This window comes from Watersipora subatra, chromosome 1, assembly GCF_963576615.1.
Source record: "Watersipora subatra chromosome 1, tzWatSuba1.1, whole genome shotgun sequence".
Classification (NCBI taxonomy): Eukaryota; Metazoa; Bryozoa; class Gymnolaemata; order Cheilostomatida; family Watersiporidae; genus Watersipora; species Watersipora subatra.
Window position 1 is genome coordinate 14,708,617 of NC_088708.1, and position 19,051 is coordinate 14,727,667.

The 19,051-nt window shown below is 35.0% G+C and overlaps 2 protein-coding genes across 4 annotated transcripts; one reads left to right on the plus strand and one right to left on the minus strand.

Annotated features, from left to right (window-relative positions):
* Positions 1 to 71: 71 nt before the first annotated feature.
* On the minus strand, positions 72 to 9,511 carry LOC137403876 (dynein axonemal assembly factor 5-like). 2 transcript variants are annotated; one of them, XM_068089975.1, is made up of 12 exons: positions 8,880 to 9,511; positions 8,400 to 8,642; positions 8,048 to 8,134; positions 7,484 to 7,716; positions 6,570 to 6,779; positions 5,340 to 5,492; positions 5,084 to 5,249; positions 4,539 to 4,689; positions 4,148 to 4,295; positions 2,361 to 2,557; positions 1,142 to 1,293; positions 72 to 426 (listed from the first exon to the last, which is right to left on the minus strand). In XM_068089975.1, the coding sequence occupies exons 1-12, from the start codon at positions 9,505 to 9,507 to the stop codon at positions 257 to 259; spliced, it is 2,538 nt and encodes an 845-aa protein (XP_067946076.1). In that variant the 5' UTR covers positions 9,508 to 9,511; the 3' UTR covers positions 72 to 256. The 2 variants fall into 2 exon arrangements, with proteins under 2 accessions (XP_067946076.1, XP_067946084.1); XM_068089983.1 differs by lacking the exons at positions 72 to 426; positions 1,142 to 1,293; positions 2,361 to 2,557 and adding an exon at positions 3,774 to 3,850.
* A 239-nt stretch (positions 9,512 to 9,750) lies between these two features.
* On the plus strand, positions 9,751 to 18,834 carry LOC137410157 (protein FMC1 homolog). 2 transcript variants are annotated; one of them, XM_068095751.1, is made up of 4 exons: positions 9,751 to 9,876; positions 17,029 to 17,102; positions 17,286 to 17,438; positions 18,560 to 18,834. In XM_068095751.1, exons 2-4 carry the CDS (start codon positions 17,040 to 17,042, stop codon positions 18,650 to 18,652), a joined length of 309 nt encoding a protein of 102 aa, XP_067951852.1. In that variant the 5' UTR covers positions 9,751 to 9,876; positions 17,029 to 17,039; the 3' UTR covers positions 18,653 to 18,834. The 2 variants fall into 2 exon arrangements, with proteins under 2 accessions (XP_067951852.1, XP_067951845.1); XM_068095744.1 differs by lacking the exon at positions 9,751 to 9,876 and having other exon boundaries at positions 16,269 to 17,102.
* The last annotated feature ends 217 nt before the right edge of the window (positions 18,835 to 19,051 follow it).

Here is a 19,051-nt window from a genome sequence, read left to right on the forward strand (position 1 = left end):
CCAAGGTGCATAGCTAATAAAGGTATTCAGCAATGGCACATGAATATTATATTATATAATTGATACCTAAAGTCAAATCAGAGAGTTAATGTAATGTAAAACCTCACACAAAAATAATTCAAATGCAGCCAATGTACCAATAGCAGAAAGAGAACAGGTATGGTTAATGCTTGCTCAAAGAACTGTCTGATCAACAGAAAAACTTGTTGGTATATTGGAACCCTAGTAATCTGTCATAATCACATAATGTCAGGTTTTAGGTAGACTCATCTCCTGCCTCTAGATGGACTGTAGCCTGAGTTCTTTGGTTCAAACAATGTTTGAGCAGTGCACTGCAGTACTTTTGCGATCTGTGCTTGTGTTGAACTATCTCCACTTCCTTAGCAACCATGTCTGGTCTAATCTCCGCAACCTTCTCAAGCACAACTACAGAAAATGCAGGGTTTTTGAGAATAGCTGATTGAAAAAAACCGAAGAGAAAAGCTAACTGACTAGCAACGGATAAGATTGTTAAAAGTACTTTACAACAAGCAAACAATGTCACTATGTATTACATTGTACATAGTGCCTGTCTCCATGTCACTCCTCTAAACCTTACTCTACCTGAGTCAGTCTTAACCCTTATTGTTTGAACCCACGCAAATCCTTGGTATATCTTGAATACTTCATGAACCATCTTAGCAATTTGCCAGCTCATTGTGTAGTTCAATCTTTACTATAATAAGAGCTGTGTCTGTCCGTCTGTCCAAAGCCATAGTTGGAGGTTGAAAAAAAAGATGGCATCATACGCGACATGACACCACCTGCTACGACATGACACCACTTGCTACGACATGACACCACTTGCTACGACATGACACCACCTGCTACGACATGACACCACCTTCTAGACATGACACCACCTGCTACGACATGACACAACCTGCTACGACATGACACCACCCACTATGACATGACACCACCCGCTACGACATGACACCACTTGCTACGACACGTTGGTAGCTGCATTAATCGTTCACCTTAAACTGTTTTAGAATTATTTTGCATATACTTAATCTCTGTGCTTTTATTGACACACCTGACAATCTCTCATGACATACTAGACTACCAGGATAATAGTAGCAGTAATTGGAATACATACCCAGCACGGCATCCTGTACATCCGAATTCGGGTCATCGAGATGCAAAAGTAGGCCCTTGATGAGGTCTTCTAAGTGGACTCTGTAGTTGGTAGCATCATAATTGCCATGGAAACTACTGATGTAGGACTCTAACGTTCTGCACATGGTTATCCTGTAGAGCAGTTACAATTATGGTAAAGCTAGCTGATAATCTGTCTTAATATACCGGTATGTATTCTAGGTAGAGACACGCTAGAAATATAAATGGCGCTACACTCATACAAGCGTTTTAGGTAAGCTTAGGAAAGAAATAGAGATATGCTAATAGAATATAAAGAATCCACAGAAGTAAGCCAAGAGAATAGAACAAGCAATGCTGGCTGAATACATGAAGTTCATAATATAGAATAAATAGAGCTAACAATGTTTAAAAGTTTAAAAACAGAAATGCCAACATAGCATTCAGAGAACTATGAGTATAGCATAGCATTCAGAGAACTATGAGTATAGCATTTATAGTGGTAAATAGATATGAACTTTATTATCACTCATCAATGTCGCTTTAAACAAATTAGACTGAGACAAAACAAACAATAGTAGAGTAAATTATGCGTATTGAAAGAAAAAGCTCTTTTAGCCTAACCCACTTCTATAATGTGGATTGGCAAGATTTTGGTACCTGGTAGAAAGTGTCGTAGTTTTTAAAAAAAAGTAGGAATGTAATAGATAGTCAAGAAGATTGGAGATACGATTTGAGTATTTTAAACAGCAATTATGTAAAAACATAGTTAGCACCTCTGCATTTAGGGCATTTAGACGCTAGTCGTAACTGTCCATATCAGGGAGCATAACCCTTACGCATAACTTTTGAAATCGTTCAATCAGTTTTCGGTACAAATATTATTCGATACAGCTGGATACCAGCTTGGAGTAGGGTAAGACAAAATGAACAATATACGATTCTGGTAAAAGAGTGATATGCCTTTCTGTTTTACACCTATCTTTCTGAGCTGAATTAGAGCATGAGTTGATGGTCTAGTTTTTAAGATAATAAAGGGGACATGGTTTGCGAGCCATAATGTTTGTCTATTTCTATGCCTATACAATCATTTACGATTCTCAAGCCATGTCGTCGTATGAACATAAAATAAAATTAACAACATAGAATGCGTAGGACATCCAATATAAAATATATGAAGCTACCAACATCAAATAAAGAGCTTTGTATTGGAGCATTACCTAACATTGTCATTGCTATCATCGAGTCGTTTAAGAAGATTGGGGTAAATGTTGTACAGACGGTGCTGATCCATAGATGTACCGACAGTGTTTAAAAGGTGCATGATGACTCGACAGGTTACCAGTCTTGTGTCCAGCACATCATCTTCCAGCAATGTCAGCAGTTGGGTCAGCAGCTCTTCCACTATGTCCAACAACTGATGACATCATAAGAACAATTTGTAATGAAGCGGTGAATAAATTCAACGAGTCCATCTTTACATATCTCATGACTCATTTACCAGTTTAACAGACAAACGATAAGCATAGGTATCTTACTATAAATACGCAAACTTACTAAACATACTGAGAAGTCTAACAGAGCTACTCTTAATAACAAAAAATCATATTGTTTTTTAAAGATGTTGTTTTCACTAAATGCCGAGTTACATTTTGAAGAGCTCGTCATTAAGTGATTCCGTCGTATTCTAAGGCTTCGATTATGGCAGATATTAGTGTAAAACCCAATACCGTGTGTGTATAAAAACAATGTCATGATTAGCATATATGTGCAATATCTATACATTCATGATTAATTTAATAGTTTTAAAAAATTATTTTTATTATTTTAAAAAATTTATTTATTTATTTACATTTAGCATTTTTTTAAATATTTTGGACAATTGTTCACAACTTTTCACATGTCGTCGCAACTCCAAGTCGTCTTTAAGCAAGGACTACTTGTAAATCTAAAACTTACTCGTCTAGAACAATAAAGTCCAATTCCTAGAAAAGCAACACATGGTAATAAGAAGGTCATTTGACCTTAACTTGCTCCTGCTACCAAATAAAATATATAGGTTACTCTGCCTTCTGACATTCAATCACCGAACTGGAGTTGGTGATAAATAAGTAAATTAGAAGGTATTTTTAGTAGATGGTAAAAAAGGAACTATTACTAACTTCCAGCTGAGTGTTTTATATGACCGACAATTCTCAATTAAAAATGAAACGGCCTTTATGACAACTTGATGAAAATAACTTTACATGATATAGTTTAGAGCTAGTACAGACAAAAATAAACTTTGATCATTGTACAGGAATCCTTGTTCTACTTCAATAATTCTAAGCTACTGAATAGCGTGAACCTGTTGTAAACACAGTATGAACTCTTCAGTTTTGTTGTGCTGAAGGCTGTGTTCAAGCTAGAAAGGGTAGGTGCAGAGATAATGATAGGTTAACTACTAACTACTAAAGCTTCTGCTAGTTAGTTAACCAGAAAAAAATGAAACCAACAAAGCATAAACTCTTTCAGAAATTAAACATGACAATTTAATTTGCGAACCAAATTTCTCACCGTTTTCTCACCAAAAAGCACCACCGGAGGTTTGTGATTCGTTAACCAGAGCAATGAAACCGTATCATGGTATTTTAGGCACTTAAAAACATCCTGCAAGTTGCTGGATGACTTTGAACCAATATGATTTTATTTTGTTGTTTTAGACTCATATCTAAAATGCATGTATACTTGTGATCAAAAACAAATACAACACAATCCATTGCTAAATAACAGAGAAATATATCTAACAAGACCTATGCTTCAACTGTTTTCTTTCTATTAGAGTAAAAATGTAATTAATTAATTACATTTTTACCCAATTGAAAAAATGTTATTCTGCACCCTGACAGTCAATCACTTTACTGGAATTGGTCAACCAATATCTCAATAGAAATCAGAGAACTGTCCATAAGATGAGTAAAAGAAGTTTATCTCTAGGTTATCCCATTTACGAGGAAGAAGTAACTACCTTCGGTACAGGCACAGTCTTGTTTTTAAGGAGAGCCCAGAGACATGAAACAGCAGTAGTTCTAATGGCGGCAGCGGTACGGCCGGCCTTCCAGACACAGTTGGGAAGAATCATCTCCTTGATGAGCAGAGCTGAAAACTCTCCAAATCTGATGACAGAAAGACATGAGACATCCACTCCATAAGAAAGAATTGTACAAATGAGAAAAAGGTAGTGAAAAATTCACGTGATGACTTGTTCACAATGAACTTGCACCGACATGAGTGACAACCTACAGACATGCAGCTTGGCGATCAGTGCTGGCGGTGAGAACAAAAGCCAGAGGCCAATAAACTGAGATACAGCTGGCATCCTAACAGAACTCTGCATATAATTAGCCTTAGGGGAGTACCTGTTAGCAGAGTTGAGGGTTTGAGCAGAGTTTTGTACAAGACGAGAGATAAGGGTGAAGAGTTTAAGTCTAACTTCTGCATCCTTATTCGGGTTCATGTTGGCTGTCAGCATTGGAATGATTTTGTCCAGGAGCTCCCCGACCAGCGGCCCTGAGAGAGCGTGTAGAGGGGGTGTTACAAACATAAACAGCTGATAGATGAGTCACTAATGCTTTATCAAAGCTATCGCATGTGTTGAACGCCATAGCGCTGAGAATTAACGCTGCCAAGCCTGCCTCTTATCAACAGTGTCATGCCCTGCTCAACCTCCCCTTTTTATCAAGCTTGGAATATGCCGGTAAGATTGACACAGAATAATGGACATACCATAATAGGAGAGTTTTTACATATATTACTGATGTCATAAGAGCAGCCTCACACAAGTTTGCCTGTTTATTAGATAATCTGAGTTTCGCCCAATCATATGGTTAGACAGATAAAATAATGAAGCCCATAATGTGATCCATACAACAGCCAGAAGGTTTTTAAATTGCAGCCTGTGTACCTGAGTAGACAAGCAATGTGTCAAACATGAGCCTCTCTTCTGAGTTGTTAGTCCAGTGTACAAAAGTATCCCCAAAGGAATCAAGCAGTTGCCTCGTGTGCTCTTTGAACAGATCATTCATCTGCCAGTCTTGAACAGCACACAGCTGCTCCATGCTCTCCTTAGCCTAAAGGCAACCATTAAAATAGTTCACCAGCCTAACTTAGTATAGAAAACTGTAGAACTTGAGCTATATACTCTGAAAGAACAACTTCACCTTAATAATGACATCTTCTTCCGCTGCGACCGATATGACTGAGATGAGAGTTTTGAAGAGGTCATATGATATGGGTATCGGCTCAACAACGCCAACAGAGTAGAGGGACAGCACAGAGTTAACATAGTCAACCAGTTTCCTCTGCATGTTTACCTAAATGTAACGCAGAACAAGCATTGGATACTACCAGATAATCTCGCATGCATGGATACAATCACCTAGTATGGTTGTACTACTGGTGCCTCTTCAAAGATTATAAGTATATACTATACGTAGATATACTACTACACAGATATCACAAGGCAAGAAGCGCTTACGTTTGAGGAAAAAAGGTTAACAAAAGAGGTGGTGTACAGGTTAAAAGCAGTGCCAAGCTTGCAAAAAATGTGAAAACTTTATTGATGAACAGACAACTAAAGAGTGTATGAGAAATGTGCCATAATATGGGCTAGCAATAGAGAAACAGCAAACAGCTGTATATAATTTAACCAAATCAGATAGTGGAGAGTAAATGGACGACAATACAGGATACGCTACTTCTAGACTCTAGAGTATCAGAAAAGGTTTTCAGAAGAAAATAGCCAGCTCTCACTAGCTGATGCACATGTATAATAATGTTCAGTGTTAAAAAATCAAGAGCATTGCTCGATCTTTTTTCTAAGCTGCCCCGAACTCAGTAAGCTAATTGTATAATTGTACCAAACCAGAATCTTGATAAATAGCTTGAAACTGTGTTTTCTGCTTTTTCATGTTGTCAGGCTCACACATTTGTTCAAGGAAATCTTATTATTGTCCTTGTTTAGAATAAACATACTGAAAGATATATTATCTTTGTTAAACTTACTCAAACCCAAGCAGTGAACAACTAGTTGCCTAAAGAGCCCATGATATTGAGCCAATTGAGAAAAATAAGTTTTCTTTTTCTATAAATAGTTGATAAGTTTAACTTTTTAGATGAATATTCACAATCATGGTTCTACTTTTATTTTTAGTATTTCAGGCAAGAATCCCTGTTTGGCAGAAAAAGAACTCATCAAATCCACCTTCCCACCAGAAGGTGGATTTGGTGAAAACCAATTAATATATAAAGAACTGTTTGACACTCTGAGTCTATGATAAGGTAAATAAAGTAATATAATACAAGTTATTAACAAGTTGAACCTGCAGAGACTATTACCAATGACTTCTTCAGATCAACAAGATAAAGGTGAAGACTGGATAAAGACCAACCTGTCTAGATGTGCAGACATAAGGTTGGCTCATCATCTCACAGATTCTAAGAATATGAGGGGCAATGAAACTGCGCTCACTGCCTTTGATGAGGTTAGCGATGGCTAGCAGAGAGCCAAAGTGCTGATATTTCTCTACAGCGGATGAGACTATAGGCAGCCATACCTCTGGTTTCACAAAGTAGCCCAACATCTCGCACGACTTTTCTACCTGCAATGGTAAAATCAATTAAAAGTTGAGAGTAGCGCTATCGTCTTTTGATAAAACAATGTACGGCTGTTATTACCTATGAGGAGTTGGCACATCTTAGGATGTCAACATACGAACGCAAAAACCTCTATTTCACCGCCATGGCGCTCTATTCAGTTGGAGGGTGGTGCTCTATTTTTCAACTCAAATAGAGGTGGCATTCCATTAGAGGTGGAATTCAAATAGAACGTCGTTCAAATAGTTTTTACGGTATATACAGACATATTCAACATAGCTAATTGATGCAGATATACATACACAGATAGATATATAACTGTGTATGCATAAATTATGTAGACTGTATCGGCATCTCCGGCTCCTTCTGGCAATATGGCGAGGTTGTGGTAGGTTATGCACTTATAACATGGAGATAGATGCTTTACTTCTGTATAATGTACAAATGCACAAAATACATGCCAGATAAACACAGACAATATTAACAAATTATATGCAGGATATACAGACACACAACACGCGTGCATTGCACACATACATTAGACAGATAATGCAATAACACAACACATATATACTGGATACAAATACTCTACTCATAATTTCAACACATGAGCTATAGCTGCGCTACACAAATATGCAATACAAATATTCACTAGTTACACTTGCGTTGATAAAGGACACTGCACTAAAATGACAAACCATAAACTTACATAATTTACAACGTAAGTTTCCTCATCGATAGCAGCTCTGTATATGCACTCCATTAGCATGGCAACGTGTTGTGTAATGTTAGCCTCTGAGTTGATGATGATGGTATACAGTAGGGCTGATGATTTTTTTCGTGTCTCCACCACCCAATCAAGAATATCACGTGATAAACCAGGCAGTAACTTTGACTGATTTCGATACATCAATTCTCTGCATCCCAGGTTTGGCCTTTCCACTGCAAAATCCGAAATCTCCCAGTTTGCCAACTACCGATATGTGTGATTACAATCACGGCTGTTAACAAAACAACCAGCGACTATTTTAGAAGTGGCTCACTTTAAGAAATTACTAATGACAGTTATAAATAGTTGTTAAAGTGAATCTGCTAGTTACATTGATAGATTGCTATGGCGACGCCCTCTAAGTTTCTCAAGTATCAGTAATATAGAAGCAGACACAAGTAGACATAAAGGTATGTGCACATGATCGTAGGATTTGAGGCTAACCAATGGATAAACTGACCTCTAAGAGATTGATACTTTAGACTAGCAAAGATGTGTACTGACCTCCAGGAGGATAGTGCTCTGGTTGAGGAGCTTCAAAGTCCTCTTTTTCTTTCAAGTCGTTTTCATTCTCTCTGAGATATCGAATTCCTGCAGCCAAATGAAAGACATACTGTGACACAAGAGTAAACATTTGCCATTCGACAAACTTCAAAATGCTGCCAATAAACAGAATAAACAAATTAATTAAACATACAAGTAATTTTAACAAAAAAATAAATATATCAAAGTTAACTTCAACAGCTTAGAAAGAAAGTCATCTTTACAAAGCTGCTATTACTCAGTCGATAGCTCATAGGTACTATATGCAAATGACCCTGTAATCGATTTTGGTGAAATAGTGTTCGTCACACACCGACATCATGCCACAGAGAAGCAGCTTCTTCCTGGATAGACGGCAGCTCATCTGTGAGGCTGGTGAGAAGAAGTGGCATCACCTTGTGCCAATAAGAGTATCGATCAGGCAGCTCGAGGAGCCACATTCCAGCAAGCTTAGTGACCGCCTCTCTGACAGCTGGTGAATGATCAAATAGTCTTTGCGCTAGGTGGCTGATTACATCATCAACGTTTTTGTTGTTGCCATACAACAAAACTTGACCTGGATAAAAAAAGCGGTGATCAGGTTAGAATATGAGTTGTCTGCTATGACAATGAACACTGGAATCAATATTACTGTATTATTATTACTTACTACTTTGAGTAAATTGGTAAAAAAATCTTACGAGCAGTTCAAAATAGGTAAATTTGCTTTTTGTAGTAAACTACATGGATCTTATAGATAATGCTTAAAATGCTAAGTAATGCTTAAAATGACAACCATACAAATCATACATACCAATAGCGTTAACCACGGCAACTCGAACTTTTGAATGCTGGTGTGATATTGACTGCAGCAGCGGCTTGATAAGTGATTCTGATTGAAGATGAAAATGCTGTGGTACAGCTTTGGCTAAGATTGAAGCACATTTGCAAGCTTCTTTCTTTACTTCATAATACGGATCAACTAAAGTTTGTTGTAGCACTTTGATATAGTCATCCAAATATAAGCTGTTTAGATTCTTTGATAGAATAACGAGGGTGGTGATTAGCTCTGAAAGCTGAAGTCGAAGTTCCTCTGACTGCTCAGTGATGTCTTGCTGTCCAAGACGTTGAACCAAACAAGGAACTATGCTCGGTAAAACACTTTCAGCGTCATGAGTAACGTCTATATACTTTTGAATTAGAGTGATAGATAATTCGCGACATTTTTCGACTGGATCTGAAAGAAGCTTGATACTCATCGGTTGGAGGGTTTTATACACGATTTGTAACGCATCTTTGTTACAGTCAGAACCAGTAAACAACTCTTTTTGTATGCCTTCTAATCCTCTTTTGCGTGTAGCTCGATTTGGATCGCTTAACGAGTTTACATGACGTGTTATCTTTTGTTCGATTTCAGCTGCCATTTTCTCTGCTCCATTCATTTCTAATTTTTCTTCCATTTTTATAAACAACCAGTTGTTAAGAACGCTAAACTACGGCGTAAATGTCCAATTAGCATTTATATCTAAAGCATATTCCGAAGTCTTTGATAATTTAGTTTGTTTGACCGCTATGTCAAGTTCAAATATGTGTCACGGTCGAATAAATATTGAAACTTGCGAAAGCGTTAAAGAATTCCGACAAGTTTTCACATATGTAGCAGTTAGTGAGGCCAAGGATGGTTTGTTGTCTTTTTAAGAAGCAGATAGCGGAACTTATTTTTTGATATTGCATTTGCCTATTTGCTAAAATATGTAAATTGAGTGCCTGATTCTATGATTGGTAATAATATTTACCGGCTCTCTGCTAAAGTAGGTAATTTACAAGTAATTTACTAATTGTTCCATAACTCAGCAAACTTGGCAATTGATGTATCAATGATAGTATATATAAAATTGTGGAAATTGGGGCAAAAATCTCACGCATTTTCATTTTTTCTTTGGGGTGATTGCGTGAGTCTCACGCCCAATGCGTGAGAGTTGGCAGGTAGGCTATGCTTCTATGCACGCTTTCCGCGATTTATAACAAAGACTTGCACAACGGGGAAGATTTTTCATTATGAGAATTCTGCGTAAAATTTGCATAAATTTTCAAAGCTTTTGTTTAAACATTCTTAAAGTATAGCATGCCATAATACAGCATCTTATCTATCTAAAACGTTGAAAAGTTTTTAATCGGTTTGTTTGTCCATGATATATTGACTATTTTGTGACGTCTCATTGGGATGCAGATGCATGCGACTAAAGGACAACATGATAGTAATAAGACACTAATGAACTCGGTAGCACAACATGATCCCAGGAGGTTGACTCTTTTCTATTCATCCCCAAGGGCTAGTCTGAGATGTTATAAAATGCACCCTTTCTACTGACTTGCACATTTATAAAAACTTCCCCCTATCACTTCATCACCACAGGCTAATTTTCCCTTTTTTGCTCATTCTCTTCTCACCTCTTTCCACTGTGTTAAAAAGGGTATTCATGTAGGCCTACCAAGCCAAAAGCCCAGGGGTCTCACTTTCTTTTATTCATCCCCAAGGGTTAGTCTGAGATGTTATAAAATGCACCCTTTCCACTGACTTACACATTAACAAAAAGCTACCCCTTATCACTTCATCACCACAGACTACCTGCCCCTTTTTTTGCTCAAGAATACCCCTTTCCACTGTGTGGAAAGGGGTATTCATGTACTAAACTAAAAAAAACATACCCTTTGTTATGAACACACTCCAGCGTGTCAGGCCACCAAAAAAGACCTCTAAAACAGGCTTCTTCCGTTGAGCCCTTGGGGATGAATAAAAGAGAGTGAACCCCTTAGGAACATAATGTGACACCCATGTTTACTGACTTGCAAGAATCTAGTACATTGTTTTGGTGGTTTGCATACTTGATCTCTCACCTTGTCTCTTCTTCTCAGTCATATTGTAATAATAATTACGACACCACTAAGTGTCGTTTTCGGCTTATTCTTTTTGTTCTTTGAAAAGCTTTTGGTAACTTTTGCCATCTTTCAATTTAGGTGGCATTTTTTCTTAAAGGCCCATTTGAAATGTCATGTTAGTTGCACCAGTAGCGTATTATACCAGGTAGCCTGCATAGCTATTTCTTGAATTATTTCGTGCATTATTTCGAAACCGAAATAATTGTAAAACATTGTTTAGTTGATTCATAAAAAGTAACGCCATATCCATTATTAAATAGTTTTACTAAAATTGCATCAACATACAGATGTTGCAGTCAATAAATCTATCTAGAGTATATTTAATTAATGATATTTAAAATTTATTTTATTACTAATTCAACTCACTAAGAATTAGTGACTTTTTCTTGTGACTGGTTAAATTGTTGATAACTAACATTTTAAACACTAATAATAAATATTTTATAAAATATGAACAAAAATATGTACATATACCAGTTTAAAAACCGTCTCTATAGGTTGACGATTGTCTATAAAATTATGTATACTCCTATTCTATATCAGGAGTTGCCACCTTTCACTGTATGCTGAGAACACATCAATGAATAATGGAGGATTACATTAAAGCAAAATACCATAGTTTAGTAAACAAACTTGGCTACTACTGGTAGCCGCATAGCTTAAACAGTAGAAGACACAGACAGTAGGAAACTGACAAAACACTAAAAGAACATTCGACCTAGATAAAGTATAATTCAGCTACCATATCCCAATTAACCAAACAGAACTGAGCAGGTGCATTAAAGCTAAAAAAATTCATATATTATTATGAAATAAACAAAAAATACCTTAAAAGCATAGCCCTAATGATTGCTCAAATACTACAGTTATGGAGTATAATTATTACTAGTGCGCTGGTAGTTTTGTGTGCCATGAGAGATCATCATCATGCGTAATAACTATGTGCATAATTATTCCCATAAGTGAGAAGGTAGTTGCAGTGGTTAGAGTGTCGGTGCGCAAAGCCGACTATCTGAATTAAACTCCCATTTGATGTGTTTTTTTGCTAATGTTTCAAGCGTGGCTTCGGACGAATGGACACGGCTCCTATTAAAGTACACAGCAGCCTAGATGATATTGTAATGTGTTGTACTATTTTTATTAATTAATAATATAACTAGTATTAAAACTATTATTTCATATTTATCCCACGACGAAACGAGCGGTGCGAAGTTTGAGTTTTTATGATAAATGCATGTGCACACAACTTACGAACATTATTCATCAACAATGTCGCAAACCCTTGCATCGAAATCTCATCAACAAATTTAACCAGTTTTTTGTAGAGTCGTTAAAGTGTAATAACGATACAAAACACATATAAACCTATTTAAATATGTTAGCAAGTCTTTGAAAGGTTACCGCAATATCTTAAAACTAACCCATCTGATCAGATTATACATAAATAGACAGATTAATTCGGCCAAAAATCTTTATTAAAACTGGCCAAGCCTTACTTCTATCAAAATTAAGACCGGCAAATGAAACGCTGAGCGACAGAGAATAGAACCATTAAGTCGTGCGCATTTCACGAAAAAATAACGTGCACATTTCACCAGTCTATAGCATTGTCGAATTGCCGAAGGTTTCTGTAATTAACGTAGAAGTACAGAAACTGTTTCTTTTTTGCCGATTTCAAAGTAACTGACATTTTGCAAACTTTTGAGTACTTTGGTATTCCAACTGATGTCCAAAGCAGTGAAAGTAAAGGAAATGACGATGATATTTTTTTCTAACGATTATGAGATTATTACAATATTTAATTATAAGTTTGGATGACTATTAAAGTCTTATAGTCACACTAACAACATCAATGATGGGCAGTATGTTACTGTTATTATTTTTTAAAATAGTTTTGTTAAATAGATTTTCTAAAAATCTATATAAATATCACAGCTTCTTGATATTGTTAGCTATGATATTTTGAAATGTAAACAAAATTGTGCATTGGTTTTCTATTATTACTGTATTACTATATTAATAATACATGTATTGGTTATTCTAATAATATCAGTGCATTTTACTTCTAATATTGCATTTCTCCTATTGCAGGGGGAGAGATATAAACATATAATCTTTTCCTTTCATTATTGCTGTTTGTCATGACCAAACACTTTTTTAAATAGATTTTCTAAAAATCTACATAAATATCACAACTTCTTAATATTGTTAGCTATGACGTTTGGAATTGTAGACAAAATTGTGCATTAGAAAATGCACAATTTTGAAAACCATTATTACTATATTAATAATATTAGTTATTCTAATAATATCAGTGCATTTTACTTCTAATATTGGCCAATATTGCATTTCTCCTATTGCAGGGGGAGAGATATAAACATATAATCTTTTCCTTTCATTATTGCTGTTTGTTGTACATAATAACACCCAGTACATTACAGCTACTATTGCAGCTACCATTGCAGTTATCCTATTGCACTGCAGTGCCATTTGACTTCTAATATTGCATTTTTCAACCATCAGTACCCTTTCTTTTTTCCAATATCACTTTGGTCGTGGGCTGTATGACAGGGGAGTTTCTAGTAATTATAATTATTATTATTTAAATAATAAATGTAAATGATAATTTTAAAACCAAGTAAACAAGGAATATAATGTAATACTATATATATTAAAAATATGAAATCTTGTTAGATATTATATTTATATTCAATTTCATATAAAAATAAAAACATAATTTAGAAATAATATGATATTTATATTCATATTATTATAAAATGAAAATAATTTGTGTTTTTGTAATGTTTGCGTTATTTACTATCTTACTATTTATCGGTATTTATCAAGAAAATAATAAATAATAATATATAAGAATATTTGAAAAGCGCATTAATGTAATTATTAGTGTGAGACAATCATGTAGATTACAGTATATTATATAAAAACTTAATTTTAAATTAAAATGTACTACTAGTCTAGGTATCTATTCACATCGCAAACTGCTGAAGGAAGTTAAACGTACACTAAAAAGTAATAACTGTGATGATTGTCCCTGCTCATACATAGCAGGGACGATCATACATACATCGTGAAGCCAATCTATGTAATTAAAACCAAAAGGGAGCAAGCAATTCACAATGATCTATTCTACAATTCTTTGGATATTCCATTTTGCAAATGAAGTATATAAGTCTGTTTTTCATTCATCAAGATGGCGACCGGGATAATTTTAAATTAGTACTGATGGCGTGTTAATCATAGTTGAATTAGAGTGTCATATTCACGATGTAAATTTTTTTGCAACGCCGGTGTTTCAAGACCAATTATTATTGTGAAAAATTTCTAGAAGTGTTAATTTTTTTTATTTTACTCAAAGTTTGTCTAGATGGAGTTGTGAGGTAATTATAATAATTTTTACAAGTGAGCCTATTACTATTGCGGCAAGTTCTAATTTTGACTCATGTGACACTGTTTTGCAGGTGTTAATAACGGTAAAACTCATGCTTGAAGATTGAAATGCTTGAGAATTATATTTAAACTGTAACAAAAGTTGTTTCACTTCAATTTGAGAACATTTTGGAATTTATACTTTATCATTATCCAGAAAACAATAACGATAAAATTGAATGATACTTCTAGATGTAATTACTATCGCGACCTCAACTGCCAACAAAAGATTTATTTTAATTTCCATTACATGTTAATGTTTCTTATATTGTACAGTTTATGTTAGAATAGAATGTGGATATTATGAAAATAAAGCGCTTTGTTGTAAAATTACATGTTAAAGCATAGTTTCAGTTAAATCTTAATAGGAGATGCTGAAATCTGGCGATTCTCGTCATAAAGAATCTTACTCATATATTGTTTTAATTAGCATACAAAAAGTGTAAGCATAAACAACCAGTTTTAGGTTATTCTTTTTGCGTAGTGTTCAGCAGGGATGTTTATAAGATATGTTTAAAAAATGACTTGATTCAAATCTCATCAAAAAATTAACGATTCAATTCCCAATTCTTTAGCATCATATGTTGTGTAACAATCGATTCAATTCACAGTACGTAGCATAACACCACAACTCAATTCTCAATTCTTTAGCTATCCTAACTTCAATGACTCAATTCAATTATCCCAAATAAACGAAATCAATTCTCTATCAATTCTTACGGAAATTGACTTATGGCAATACATACATGTATATCAAAATAACAATAACCCACAATCAATAGTTTAGCTGCTCAGTCTATTGACTGTTTTCATAGCAAATATCAATTATTTCACTATGGATTTCATTGGTTTTTTGGATTGAATTAAGTCATGCTTACCATCCTTTGCTGGCATACACTTGGTATGTTGGTGTAAAAGCTGAGTTTTTGTCATTTAACTTCAATTTAAAGTTTTCGAGAATAAAAAAAATCCAGCACAAGAATCAGTGCATTTGAAAAGTAAAAGAAATATTTAATTTTTTTGTAATTTTGTGAAAACGAGTGCAAAAAAACGTTATCGTTTTGCAGTTTGACCAATTCAGACACACATTATCTAATATTTAAAAATGTAGTAGTCAAAAATATCTTTGGTCCAGTGCTGATGAATTTCGCTAGCAGAAATATGTTTAGGTCGCTGTTTACAATAATTATTTTCATTCATCCTAAACCAGTAATATAAAAACTTTTATTTGATGCTGTTTTGTTAGTAAAGGAAAAACTACGTACTGTACATGTAACTGGTACAGTTGTTGGCAAAATGATAGCCTAACTTCCTAAATTTATTAAGGTAAAGTTGTAAGTAGATCTGATAACACTGCATATCAGGATCATTGTTTTTGTATAGATACAAAGGCGAGTCGTTATAAAGGCTTTTTGGTAGATTGAGCGATATTCCCGAGCAGATAATAACCTTAATGTTAATGCGCAGGCAAACCGCAGACCTATACTATATTAGTGCGTAGTACATATTATTGACCAATAAAATATGCGCACTGATATCGAAGTCTTTTAAAGACGTGTGCGGCTGGCAACATGGGACTGCACTGACATTTTCTCTTTAGTGCGCATAAAATAACAGATGGTGTTACGTAGGACATCATCTGTTATACTTTTTGCGATAGATTTTTCGTCAACACAGTAATTATGCAGGGAAGTATTGGTTCATTTCGACTCCAAGTCAAATTGCTTATTGAAAATAGAAAATCGAATCAATTTTTCTGTGGTGACAGTAAAGATTCAATTCTTATTGGTAGGATGGTTCGAGTCAATACAATTCTACAGTCAGTAAAAAATACCAGAGAATCAAATTTTTTTAATTAGTTTATGAGATATTTTCTCATGTTAAGATTATTGAGATTTGACCTTGAAGAGCAGAGTGCTATCATCTGCGCTTTCACGAAGGATTTTAAAATCAATCTGTTCTTGATGCAAATGCAATACAATGCGGTACAGTGCAATGGAAATACAGTGCAAAAGCAATCTAATGCAATACAGTCGTAGTAGACACTGTAGCAATTTATCAACAAATTATGTCTAACACTTTTAGACGACATTCCAGACATGATACTATGGTATACATCAGTAGTGTATGTCATGTTGTTTGATACGTTAAGTGACTATGTCTTTAATGACTCATATTGCTCTACAGATTATTGGTGAAACAAGATTATTACAGTAAACAAAACGACTACTATTAAGCAGAGTCAATAGTATTATATATCTCTTTCTATAAGATATATATATATATATAACATATTCATCAAACATTGTAACCTCAACAAAATATGCTCGTTTTTTTAATGGTTTTTGGAAACAAATCTGCAGAATTGGCCATATCTTAGCTCAGTTTGCCTTACGCATGTTCTCCTGACGTTATTGCTCAGTTAACTTGAAAGCTGATAACAATCCCTTGGCTTGGCCATCAACTTGCATTTTTATGATCTCATCTAGTTTTTGTGTTTGCTGCAGTTATCTTAGCTAGTGATTGTTCATGGCTCATCGACACATTCTATACGTGCACTAAATTCATATTTACAGGATAATCAAAAATGAAGACAGAATTAAGGACATTTCTGGGAATACTCAGAGAGCTAAGAAGAGTCCTACCTAAGGTAGGTCACTATGTGTCCTACATACTAAGTTGATATACTAGCCAGTTGTAAAAGGGTAAAAATATGTATCACCACATTTGCTATCTTTAACTGTCACATTATTAGCACCTCCATGAAAGTAACATCAAGCCATAGCATAGCTAGATGTGGTTTTGCCATAACTAAACAGGCTATGCTTGATAGGGCAAGGTTACGGATGACCCATCTTACCAACATGTCATAAAGCAGTTCCAGACATACCAGCTGACACCCAACAAAGTATGTAGAGATCCAAAGGCTGCTTATCACCAAGCTTCCACATACCTCTGCTACCTTCAGAGCAATCGGATAAATCAGGTATATAACTAACTTTGTTTACGATCATTTAAAATGACATTTAATTTTGCTAAAAATTAATGCGACATTTTCACATTATACAATGTGCGAGCCGGTGGAAATTAACTACAAATCTTTCTAGACGCGTTTTCGTTGCTGCAAATTTGATTTTATTTGTAAAACAATTAAAATTCATCCTCACAAATCTTTACTATAATAAATCTCAGTGTTTTTGTCTGTCGTTTGTCTGTCTAGCTGTAGTGATAGTTTTGTTACAAAAATCCGCTTTGCAGAGAAATTGAACTGGAAACCTTCAGGCCTGCAGACCAGTGAGCCAATCCACTGCAATACATTGTCCTTCCCATACTATGGCATAATATGGCACGTTCTTATCAATCGCTTACGAAAATAATAGCACGCTTGAAGTTTATGATTGTGTTATCGATATAATTACCCGTAGCATCACACGCTAGCTTCAGATGTAGGACACGACTCTTAATATAGTAAATTACTAGCTTAAGTTATTCAACTTTATTAGGTAATTATTTTATTATCTTTGCAATGCCGGGCATTCAGTAGCCTTTACTATAATAATAGTCGTGTTCGTCCAAAGCTACGATTAGAATTAGGAAAAAAGATTGCACTGAACCGGAATCGAATCTGGATATTCAGATTCTCAGCCAAGCACGCTACTCACTACAACCACCTTGCTGCAATGGTGAGTAATTGTGCAGGTGCTTTGTACACATGACGGTCTTTCACAGTACTACATGGCTCTGCCTGCGTACTAGTAATTGTTTAGTATTCAGCAGCTAGAAACTGAATGTTGCTAAACGAAACCATATTTTTGTTTGTTATTGCTAGTGAGTTCATCACCCCTAGAATCTTGTTTCTCATGTCTTTTACATGCATATGTCTTTACCAACAAACACAGATTAGGGTGCCTAAAATATAAGAGCTGCAGTTTTGGTTCATAAATAAAGGAGCAACTAACTGGAGACAAAGCGGTAAACAATACTTACAGCAGTTGCCTTGTTTTAATTAATTGGAGGCGGTAGTAGTGTAGGTCACCATAATTCTCCAGTGTACTGATAACTTGTACTAAATATGATTTAAACAAAGTTCAACGTGCTATTTTCCAGGAATTGCTGGCAACTTACAAAGGTAAAGGAGAGCGAAGTATTGAAGACACTGCCAGATTGGTTGGCTTAAAGTTGCCAACTGATTCATCGTGACATGACCGGCTAGTTGACAGGAAACTTTATCTTTTATATGACATATATGAATTTGCTGTTCTTCATTGTTTTTATGTAATATATATAAATAGATGAATGCCAGGTGTTGCACGAGTAATAAAAAGTTTTTAGCATAAAAAATTTATTTTTAATTAACATATACAATATTTACCATTTTAACTTTTAAATGAATGTATTTATTATGTGTGTGTCCAACCAGTGCATAATTCAAATATTTGAAAGCTCGAAGCATAGCTAAAACAAATTGTTAAAAAAACATTTCTTCTTATGCTTCACATGAGCCTAAAATTTAAAATCAATGTATATAAATCACAAAGTTTGAGTGTTCTTCGGTATTGCCAGTTATAGCTATTAAATGTTTGGGATGATGAATCTGTA

What these genes read in the sequence shown, in the direction of transcription:
- LOC137403876 (XM_068089975.1), bottom strand. Translation starts at nt 9,507, where the DNA reads ATGAATGGAGCAGAGAAAATGGCAGCTGAAATCGAACAAAAGATAACA. An exon ending in AAGAAGATGTCATTATTAAG is followed by an intron (nt 5,250 to 5,339) that starts GTGAAGTTGTTC and finishes GGTTGCCTTTAG; the next exon opens with GCTAAGGAGAGCATGGAGCA. An exon ending in GATAGCAATGACAATGTTAG is followed by an intron (nt 1,294 to 2,360) that starts GTAATGCTCCAA and finishes ACTGCTCTACAG; the next exon opens with GATAACCATGTGCAGAACGT.
- LOC137410157 (XM_068095751.1), top strand. Translation starts at nt 17,040, where the DNA reads ATGAAGACAGAATTAAGGACATTTCTGGGAATACTCAGAGAGCTAAGA. An exon ending in TAAGAAGAGTCCTACCTAAG is followed by an intron (nt 17,103 to 17,285) that starts GTAGGTCACTAT and finishes TATGCTTGATAG; the next exon opens with GGCAAGGTTACGGATGACCC. An exon ending in AGAGCAATCGGATAAATCAG is followed by an intron (nt 17,439 to 18,559) that starts GTATATAACTAA and finishes GCTATTTTCCAG; the next exon opens with GAATTGCTGGCAACTTACAA.